Source organism: Parasteatoda tepidariorum, chromosome 11 (genome assembly GCF_982258835.1).
Source record: "Parasteatoda tepidariorum strain Cologne lab strain chromosome 11, Ptep-v5.0, whole genome shotgun sequence".
In the NCBI taxonomy this organism is placed as follows: Eukaryota; Metazoa; Arthropoda; class Arachnida; order Araneae; family Theridiidae; genus Parasteatoda; species Parasteatoda tepidariorum.
Window position 1 is genome coordinate 76,897,988 of NC_141765.1, and position 11,768 is coordinate 76,909,755.

General features: G+C 34.3%; 1 protein-coding gene across 5 annotated transcripts in view; it reads left to right on the top strand.

Moving 5' to 3' along the window:
- LOC107452958 (complement receptor type 2) overlaps positions 1 to 11,368 on the top strand; it is a 62,331-nt gene extending 50,963 nt beyond the window's left edge. For 2 of the 5 annotated variants that reach the window (XM_016069596.4, XM_043054612.3), the window contains 5 exons: positions 956 to 1,132; positions 3,074 to 3,256; positions 8,475 to 8,510; positions 8,604 to 8,670; positions 11,124 to 11,368. In XM_016069596.4, coding sequence (XP_015925082.1) covers positions 956 to 1,132; positions 3,074 to 3,256; positions 8,475 to 8,510; positions 8,604 to 8,670; positions 11,124 to 11,331 — 671 coding nt within the window. In that variant the 3' untranslated portion in view covers positions 11,332 to 11,368. The remainder of the gene's footprint in view (positions 1 to 955; positions 1,133 to 3,073; positions 3,257 to 8,474; positions 8,511 to 8,603; positions 8,671 to 11,123) is intronic. The other 3 variants (XR_006226658.3, XM_016069604.4, XM_043054613.3) reach the window with 3 other exon arrangements.
- Positions 11,369 to 11,768: the final 400 nt, after the last annotated feature.

Consider the following 11,768-nt stretch of genomic DNA (forward strand, 5'->3'; position numbering starts at 1 on the left):
GGGAAATAGAAGGTTAAAAAAAAAGCTTCGATGTATCTTTCTGCCTTTTTGTGGTGGGTGGATTACTAAAATTTTTGATGCGTTAAATGAGCTTATATTTTTTTTAACTCTGGGCTGAAGACACTTTAAGGTTGAAAAATAACAAGAAAATTGCCTTTGTTTTGATACTTTTTTTATTTATGGTTAGGAAATTTGTATGTATGGAAAATATGAGGAAATGTTTTGAATTACTTATTTTTTTAACTTGAAGAATTGAATAAGACGAAAATGTTCTTTTGAATTAAAATTAAACAACGTGTTGTTTTTAAAATTAGAAATAAGTTCTTAAAATTAATTTGTGAGAAAAATCATGTTGAATAACTTTTTCACCGTCTTTATCATAACAAATAACGATAAAACTGTTAGTCATTTAAAACAACTACACGGGTGTAAGAATTTAAGAGATTATCTCTAGAACTACAGGACCGATTTCAATGGTTCATACAATACCATTCAACAACTGTAATACACACTTGTTGGAGTAGGAAGGTGCCTTATTTCAAGTATGAAATCCCGCTGCATATCTGCAAGAGGGGACACTACCCCTATTAACCCTTTTTTTTGTTTTGCTGTTGTTGTTTATTTTGCAACTGCTGTTTCATACCTTCCGACTCCAACCAGTGTTGCGCATGATCATGCGTGTGTATTACAATTGTTGAATAGTTATTTGTTTTGTATTGTATCAATGTATGTACATATCAAATTTCATTAAAATCGGTCCAGTAATTCTAGAAATAATCGCCTGCAAAATCTCTCAATTTCTTACATCAGTGAATGTTAAATCTTTCTCAAATAAGGGAGATTTTAGACAAAATTTAAAGACAACTTTTCAAAAGAAAGAGAGAATTAACAGTTAAATAATATTCTAAATAAAATGTTTTTATATATTAGTTTAATTTTGTTTATTTGAAATTAGCAATAGAATGTAAGAGAAATCCTATTATTCCATTTGGAAGAGGACACCTTATTGATGGAAATTCAGTTTATGGATCCAGACTTCAAATTAAATGCGACCTTGGTTATGCTGCAATTGAATCAGATCTACGGCAATGTCAACAGGATGCTTCTTGGGGAAACTTAGATATATGTCTTGGTAAGTTGCTATCAATTATTGTATTTATGATGCCTAAAACTAATTATGTGGCCTTCTAATGGGATGAACCGGATTCCCAGCGATGGCCAGTCGATACGAATTCCGCACTCGGCACGCACCGACCGCAGTGACGTAAAATATCCTCAGTGGTCTATGGCTCGTAGGATAGAGTCCCCATGCTATCAGGCTAACCATGGGAGATTTTCGTGGTTTTCCTCTACATGTAACGCAAATGTGGGTTAGTTCCATCAAAAAGTCCTCCACGAAGACAAATTTCTCCCAATAGTTGAACCAGGAGTTTCCTTGGCTTCACTTGAGTTCAAAATATTCAAGGCTACTGAGATGAACATTAGTAGTCGTAAACTAAAAAATTGGGTTGGACTTCTCAACGGCGGATATAATGTAAAATATAATTATACGCAAGGAGCCGGTGGCTCAGTGGATAGAGTACTTGCCTTCAGATGTGGTGAACCGGGTTTGAATCCCAGCGTTAGCTGGTCTATACGAATTCCTCACCCTGCTTGCACCAACCGCAGTGCTGACGTAAAATATCCTCAGTGGTAGACGGATCATGGGCTAGAGTCCCCTTGCATTCAGGCTAACCATGGGAGGATATCGTGGTTTTTCTCTCCCTGTATCATGAAAACGTCATCCACACAGGCAAATTTCTCCCAATACATGATCCAGGAGTACCCTTGTTTTCCGGATCAAAATTACAAGGCGTTGAACACTAGTAACTCAAAATCGAGTCGGTTGTTCAACGACGGTTATAAGATAAAATACATTTTACTTGAATAATGCAGTTAAACACAGGAAAGCTCAGAAAAGCATGTTATCTTGAAACCTTCTTGTTTAGGAAGTATCTCTAGACCAATTTTAATGAACACGCATTAGAGTCGGAAAGTATGAATAAATCACGGCCTGTAAGAGAGGACCCATTATTAACAATTTTTCTAGAGATTATCTTCATTTCTTACGCTAGATTATTTCGATCTGGTCGCCGAAATTCCACTCATAGGAATATTTTGGAATGGTGATTAATCGACAGAATAGAATACAAATAATGAATATTTATTATTACACTGTAATTATTATTACAAAACGAAATGTATATTATTACAGTTTTATTTTATTAAATTAAAATATTATTTACATAAGACATAAATAAGACCATTTTGAGGTTATTTTTTGTGAATCTTCTTTATTTTATCGCATCATAATTTCTCCCTTTTTATTAATAAAACTTTCGTTGCTCTAGTTTTTCTTTTCTTATTAATAAAAACCTCAATCATCAGAAGATCAAACGTAATAAAGGTTTAGCCATTTAGTTAACATCGTGAATTTGGCTCTATTGGTAAGAAAAGTAATTTTTTAATATATTTATAGAAAACCTTTGCAACAATTTATGTTAATTTACTCGAAAATTTTTCTTTTTAGTCAGTGCCCCTTGCAGGCCTTGGCTGCTTCAATAGCCGATCCATGGCAACTCTCTTCCAATTTCTAATCTTTAGGGTCGTTTAATAGGGCTTCTGGGACCCCTCGGGATTTTCAGCTCAGTCTTAGGATTAGTGCTTATATAGGCCAAATTATTATGTGCACTAAAGATTCTGTGTAAAATCTTAATTATCATGTAATACTTTAATATTTTTACACGATTGAAACCGGTTTACGTTCGTGTATTATTGTAATTGGTTAACATTTCCATGCTAAACGTTAAAGATAAATACAAAAAGGAAGTATATTAAAATCTCTTGAATGAAAAACCATTCCATTTATGCTTAAATATTAAAGTATTGCAAAACTCGTGCAATACTTGTCATTATTAAGGAACTACAGTGAGTTTAATAACTGGGACTGTAAAGCTCGAATATTCATACTTTAATTTTAATATTGGTTCTAATATAATACTCTGGTATCTTAAAATGAAACTTGCCTTTTCAGAATTGAATTGTGGCAAACCATTAAATGAAAATTGTGGACAATGGATACCTTTGAATATTTCTTTTATTTTTGTTCTCATTTGTGATAGTGGATGTCATATTGAAGGTTCTCCTCCAGTTATTCAATGTCTTCCTAATGGAACATGGACTCATACCTTTGCAGTCTGTCGTAACATGAATAGAAGTAACCGATTATTTTTACTTTTTTAACTATGTATGTTGTTGAAAGTAACGTTTAGATCAGATCAGTTAAACGTTTCAGATCTCCTAAGAGGGGTAGGGTGCATCCTGACGACTCGAAATCATATAGCAATGTGGGGTCGGAAATGCTTTCCTGAAGCGGGGATGTACACAGAAGCACCATAAAGAAAAGAGACCGTAAGTGAAAAATCGTTTTAATAATACATTGAAAAAATTATATGGCCTCCTCGGTCACTCGACCTATCATGTCTGGATTTCTGGGGTCATATGAAAACGCTGGTTTATGACACCCCTGCTGACAATGCTGAGGAGCTGGTTGCTAGAATCTCAGTAGCTGCCGGAGAAATTCGAGATATGCCTGGAGTATTGCAGAATGTTCGAATGTCCATGCGCCATAGATGTGAAGTGTACATTGTAGACGGTGGCAGAAACTTCGAACACTTACTTTGACCCATGTACCATATAATTTTTTCAATGTATTATTAAAACGATTTTTCACTTACCGTCTCTTTTCTTTATGGTGCTTCTGTGTACATCACCTCTTCAGGAAAGCATTTCCGACCCCGCATTGCTACATGATTTCGAGTCGTCAGGATGCATCCTACCCCTCTTAGGAGTTCTGAAACATTTAACTGAGACACCCTGTATATACACTTCCATTTATCCATTTTCTCTATTTTGCCTTTTTTTTTCGAGTAATCAAGAACATTTTGGAAATAGCTTCCAAATAGCAAAGTGAATTTTCTATTTAACGAACTTTTCTTTAAGTTCCACTCTCTCTAATATTTCCCACTTACCTAATTATTTCGGAACAATTCAAACTTGTTAACGCATTTTATGGGGGAAATGACCTTGAATTGATTTTCGAAGCCACTTTTAGAGAAAACTGTAAAATCCCTTTTTGTTTGCATTTCATACAGGAATCCTTGCCAAAAATCATTTTACGAGAAAGCATAACAGAAATTTTTAAATGGAGTCTTTGCTGAAGCTTTGATGTTACAGATCGTTCTATTCGTAACAGTTTTGCTAAAGCTGTAGAGAGTTCTTAGTCAGCGCAGAGAAAGTGCGGAAGACGAGGATGCTTTGGAAAAACTTTGTGGGTACAGTTAAGAGAGAACCACAAAATTAATTATGATGTATTGATTCGAAGCTGTAACAACAAAAACATTAACTGAAACGGATATTTTGGACAGTGTGAAAAACAATACAGCAATAATTGTGAGACGGAAATGATGTTAAAATCATTTGAAACAATTTGATAGTAAATAATAATTTATAAGATAAAGGTTGCTATTTAAATTATGTCTAGTGTTTATAAATTTTTTAAATCTGTTTTGCGTTGTTTAAGTTTTTCAACTGATGATTTTCTGTTTAACGATTTTTTTTAATAACGAACTTTTTATCGGAATTTAGAGACTTGCTAAATAAAGGTTCCAACTGTATATAATATTATTGATAAAGAGAACCTCAAAATTAACCTCAACAACAATTATATACTATTGAATGACTAATTTTAGTACTAATATTTGCAATATTTTTCTTTTCCTACAAGAATATAGATTAATAAAATCATATGTTCTTATTAATTCCTTCTTTCTCAGATTTATTCATGTTCTTTTATTTATTAATTTTAATGATTTTGATATTTAGCTAAACAAATATGATACACTCATGGACAAAAAAATTAGTGCACCAAGAAGGAGTCGTCAAAATGAAACGAAATTTTACATACGTAATGACCACTTTAATATAAGTAAATGACTAGAAAATCAAAAAAAAACAATAATCTTTGATTTTCTAATCATTTACTTACATCAAAGTAGTCATTACGTATGTAAAATTTCGTTTCATTTTGACGACTCCTTCTTGGTGCGCTAATTTTTTTGTCCATGAGTGTATTTAGATTACAAATGTGATATTGTAGCGTATCTACCACTACAAAATTACAATTACCGTTCATTAGTATATAAGACATGTTAACTCGATTCTATGATGGGGTACCTTTTCTTAGATGAAGGTTGACAGCGTCGATAACCACTCCCCCCACATTGGTGACCCGGACGTTATGTGAGCACGCCTACCTTGACCGAAACTCTTACTTCGATATGAACACGCCTACCTTGGCAGTAACGCCCACCTCGATGTGAACACGCCTACCTAGACAGTAACGCCTATTTCGATGGAGGTTCGCATGGAACAGTTGACTTGGTACTTGTGACTGCGACATTAACCAACTCCTCGCACTGTTGCTGCTCAGCCTCGCCTCGATCATACCCAACGTCGGCTTGTACACACTCGACTGCTAAAGGCAACACAGGAGCGACCACGACCGTGAACTTAATACAGCTCTCACGATCAGCAAAAAGTTCGGTGATCTTTCCAATTAAAAGAGCATTGATTCGAACTCAGCCAATAAGGTTTATTCCAATATTATTACTAGTCAGATTCATAGGCTTTACGAAAATAATTCAAACTATAAAGAGTTCTTAGAATTTAAAACAGATTTAATTAATAGCCAATTTCCTAGTTCATTTCTTCAATTTCTGCTTTAAAATTATTTTAAACCATTTAGAACGTTAATTTTATTATTATTTTTTTTTTTGCTTTTAGAATTAGCTCTGATTTATTTTTAAGGTAGGAACTAACTATGATAAGCTATTCCTAAAGCCACTGGACCGAGTAGTTTGAATGTATGACCTTTTATACTGGATTAGTTAATTAAATTTCTAGATAAATTGCCACCTTCGTTTTATGAAAGGTGTAACTATACATTACGTTTTAAAAGAATGGTGATTTCGAATGAAATTAGTAAACAAAAGACATGTTCAACACACATTGATATTTGGCACCTTATTTTTATACTTAAGGTAAACTATGAAATTTCAGCTTATTTATAAGAAACGATTATTTTATACGCAACGTAAATGATGACATACTCTGCATTTCCTTATAATTAACATAAGAAATTATCCGTTATTATTTTTTAAAAAAGAAATTTAATCTGAAATAAAAGCGCGCCTGAAAATTTTGTACAAGGCTGCACCATTTTTCCGATTAAGCCTACAACTCGGCGTTTTAGATTATTAAATATGTAAAACATTCAAATTATTAGAAGTATACGCGATTCCTTTTATAATTATTGATAGTTTAAAAAACAATACAGAAAAATATTAAATATCGTTTAAAGTTTGCATTATACACCACTTCTCCTAATAAAAGCACCCTGCTGCGATACAGCTTCATCCGTTTAAAAAGTTTAGTTCACGAACGGATTCAGTTTTTATAGAAGCAGAAGAATATTATGAATAAAATGTGTTCATGATGTTTATCGTTACTTGCAAATAATTTAAAACAGATATTTAATTTTGTCTTTTTCAGTAAATTTGAACAGCCCATTTTTCTCTAATTTTATCACCAAAATTAACTTCTAATGAAATAAATGAACTAATAGGAATAAATTAATAACTCTTTATGAAATCACGTTATCGGTGTATGACGTGCAATATTGTCTCCTGAATGCCATAAATATCCTATAGAATCTATTTTATATCTATAGTATAGATCCTATAGATATCATCTGTAGTATAGACATCATAGATATAAACTGCTGTTTGTAGAAAATGCAACACCATGAAAGAATCATCAGAATCAAATGAAATTTAATGCAGAAACGACTTGTACTGATACAAATAAATGATGAAATTTTCAAAACAAAAGAAACAAATTAAGCGTCCGAAATCAGTATTTGGTGCAGCCACCACGCGCTGCAATAAGTGCTGCTATACGACGTGGCATGGAGTCAAACAGATGTTGAATATCTGCTTGAGGAAGAGAATTCCATATCGCTTGTATGCGCAACCAAAGTTCGTCTTTGGAAACTGCAGGACGCGGATCACGAGTGAGACGCCGACCAACCATATCCCACACGTGCTCAATAGGCGACATATCCGGCGAATAAGCAGGCCAAGGAAGAAGTTGCATGCGTTGTGCTGAACAGAAGTCTCTAACAGTCCGCGCAACATGTGGGCGTGCATTATCCTGCTGAAAGATAGCTCCAGGGATGCCTTGAAGGAAAGGAACGACTTCGGGCTGTAGCACTTCACGGACGTATCTGTTGCTATTGAGATTACCCTCAATTCGTATCAAATTGGATCGTCCATGATACGAAATCGCACCCCAGACCATAACTCCGGGTGTTCGACCACTATGTCGTTCAATAATACACTCAGGAAGGCAGCGTTGACCGGCATAACGTCTAACACGAACACGGCCATCATGGGTCCACAAATTGAAGCGTGATTCATCTGAAAAGACAACTTGGTGCCAATCAGCTCGCCAGTCTCTGTGCTCAAGAGCCCACTGCCGACGCAGCCGTCGATGATCCGCCGTGAGGGGAATCCTGTATAATGGCACCCTTGCACGCAATCCACGGCGCAGCAGACGACGACGAATTGACGAAGCCGACAATTGTACACCTGTAGCAGTAGACCAATGTGCTGCCAGCTGCCTGGAGGAAGCTGTGCGATCATTCACCGCCATGCGGAGCAGGTGTCGATCATCGCGCTCTGACGTCACCTTCTGTCGTCCAGTGCCTGTTTTTCGAGTTGTTCGGTGCTCGTCGGTCCACTGCTTCCAAACTCGCATCACTGTGGAACTGTTCCGCTGCATACGAGCTGCTATTGCGCGATAGGAAAATCCTCCTTCTCGAAGGCCGATTATCCTCCCTCGTTCAAACTCCGTAAAATGCTTGAATTTCTTATTCTTCCGTCGTGGAGGCATACTCAGGTCTCACTAAACGTTTGCCACTAACAAATAATCATAGACTATTTTCAACGTCCCGCTACAGCACTTTATTTATACGCTTTCAGCATCAATTCAGAGGGCGCTGCGCGCGCCACGCACGCGCGATGGCTCTGAAACTTTATTAATTTGCATAATATCCTATAATTGACATTTGCTGCGAATTTCATTTGATTCTGATGATTCCTTCATGGTGTTGCATTTTCTACAAACAGCAGTTTATATAAATAGAATATCTGCGATATTCTTCAACGTTCATAATGTTGATCAACCAATCCCTATGCTACTTGGGTTACGAAATATTATTTATTTTTAAAAAAGAAATTTTTCAATAAATTGTTTAATATTTCTAGAGGGTTTCAAAAAAGATCTAACTTTACTTCTTTTTGAATATTTTTAAGGTGACTTGAAAATGTGGACATTGAATTCTATGTTATGTAGGTATCATTATTTTTATGCAGAAAGAAATATTTTTCTAAATATATATTCTAGACGACAATATATATACAAAAACTTTTTTTTTTTGGTAGTAACAACAGTTGGAGTTGGAACAACAATTCTTTTTCTTGTCCTGTGCGTCTTGTTATTGAAAAAGAGGTATGTATAGAAATAAATGTGTTTACAATTTTTCTTTCGAATTTTATATAATCTCCTTACCGGACGTTTCAAAAGCTATGCTTCGATTTTAGGTTCAATAAATTTTATTTAATTCTGACCACCATTATATATAAATATTTTAAAAGCATTTGTTTAAAACTTTTGATATGATTTCTAACGGTTTCTGCTAAGAATCATTCCTCTTGTAGGGATAGTAATCAACGTCAACCTTCATCTATGAAAAAGTGACCCTACATGGAATCGAATTAACATGATTTATATACTAGCGAATTGGAATTGTATTTTTGTAGTGGTAGATACACTGCAGTACTCCCCCACCACAATTATATCTGTGATAGAATTCCATGAACGAAAACCATCAGTTGATTCGTTGCTGTTTTGTGAGGAGCCAGGAGAGCTGCATTAAGGTCACAGGACTTCGAGAGCTGATTGTGAGAACTGTACTAAGTTCGCTTTTGTGTTGCCATTAGCAGTCGAGAATATAGAGGCCAAATTTGTGTGTGAGTCACGAGGATTACAAGCAGCAAGTCAACTTTTTAATGGGGACCATCCATCGAAGGTGTTCACATCAAGTCACCAATGTAGGATTAGTAGTCATCTATGAACAAAGAATCGAGTTGGAATTGTACTTTTGTAGTAACACGCATATTATTTCACAACCACAGCGGTGCTTTGTCAATATATTGGATAATATTTGGTATCACTCAGATGTTATAAGATTATATTTTCACAGTAAAAATAGAATTGGCTTCGTTGCACGAACTCACTCTCTGAAAAATAAGAATTAATTTAGCTTTACGGCATTATTTGAATCTCTAAAATTATGTGATTAAAATTATGTGTATTTATTGTTTTTAATATAAAACATATAATATATACTATAAAACTTTATTGTTTTTACGCCACTGAAACCGGTTTGCACTTGTTTACGTTCATGTATCAATTGGTTAAGGGAGACGATATATTATATAAATATAGAATATTTATTATATCAGGTATTATGTTAGTATATTATAATATTTAGACCAAATTATTAGACTCACTGTAGTGTTTTAATAATGACACGTTTTGCACGAGTTTATACGCAGTACTTTTATATCTAAATATACATGTAATGGGCTTTAATTCAGGAGATTTTTTATATATTTCCTATTTGTATTTATTTTTCATGTATTTCATTACAATACTAAACAATTAATACACGATAAGTGCAAACCGGTTTCAGTCGCATAAAAACAATAAAGTTGTATAGTATCACCTGATAATTAAGATTTTATATAGAATCTTATAGTGTGTCGAATAATTTGACCAGGGATTGTATGGGTTAACTTTCTTATGCAAGTTTCTTGCCATTACTTTAAGATCGGGTCTGTTTTGTTTGTTATTTTGTAAGGTAGAATAAAAAGTTAAACTTAAAAATGAAGAACCGGTTTTATTTAAATTGCGATACATTTTCATGGTTTTAGTAGGATTCCTGTTCTAAAAAAGAAACAATTCTAATACACTTTCAGTTTCTAAATAGTTCTTTCAATGCTCATTTTGTTTTGTCGCAGGAAGCACGGTTTTTTAAAAAAATTTTCTAAATGTCGTTGAACAGCCGATCCAATTTTTGGGCTTACGACTACTAATGCTCAACTCCGTATCCTTGTAAATTGAACCCAATCCAGAAGACAAGGGAACTCCTTTGGGAGAAATTTTCCCTTCGTGGAGAACTAATCCGCATTTACTTAACACGGAGACCTCAAGAACCTCCCATGACGGCTGACGATATTTCATGTGAGCGCTGGTGCAAGCCATCGCTGAGATTCACCGCATTCGAAGGCTCTATTGGATCCTTATTAGCATTTCACTTAGATTTGTATCAACTCATTAAGTATTATTATCCTGAATACTCTGTTGATTGAAAATGAATTCACAGAAGACAAGAATAATTTGTAAACTAATTATTGTTTCAACCTTATTTTGTCTCTTCTCTTGTTTGATTGATTTGAATAAAGTTTTGGTGGTTTGTCGTAACCAGTGAGTAAATAATCAATTAAATCAAAAATGTTCAAGGAATCGACAAACATAGCTAAAATGGCCAGGGTAGCCTTGTTGGTAGGGCTCCATGTCCAAGAAGTCGGCCGAAAACGTGTAGTAAATAGTGACTGATGCACGTTAAATCTGTTGTTCCTCTAACAAATCATACTTCTGAGGGATCCAGCAGTTTCCTTGTCTTCTAAATTGGATGGAAAGGCTTGAACCCAAAAATTGGGCGGATATAAAATAAAATAAAACGTAGCTAAAAAAAGGGCTCAATCTATACAACAAAAGTATAGATTTGCAAATTTTTCAAACAAATGTTTTTACAGTTTCGATAAATATGTTGAGAGCATCAAATGAAACCATTTTGATAATCCATAAATTATAGTAAAAGAAAATTTGATTTTTAGGCTCTATTTAAAGTCAACAGTATTCCAGTCAAATGATGCAATGGAATTAAGTTCAATGGATCCAGTTTACGCACAACCATTCGAAAATAAGAAGACTGAAGATTTTTATTCAACTCACATATATGCAGAACCAATTGATTCTTCTCTTCCAAATCAAAAAAAAATGTTTCGAGATCAAATGATTGACAATCAGATATATCATTTCTAGATCAATAAATTATAACTTTTTGTGGTCTTTCATAAAATAGTTTTTCTCTCGTTTTGTTAACAGAGCCACTTTAGTTTTAAAAGATCATTACCTATAATATTCTAAGTATTCAACCAAGTTATTGTAATCATACCAACCCGTTCATAGAGAATATATATTTTTTTTAAATCTCTGCACACAAAATAGTTAATAGTGGCAAACAATTTTGACTCCTTTTCTTTTGATCGATAGTTATTTATATAATTCTTAGGCAATATTTTCATTAAAGAAACCTACAAATAATGTTTTTGGAGGTTATATAGATTGTTTTGAAGGAGTGGAAAATCTGCCTCATGGCAAGGGGACCGTTCACCAGTGTGGATATTTTGCGTCAACTCATTGGTGTGCCCATCCTTGCATTTCATATTATAACCGTCGTTGAACAGCCGACCCAATTC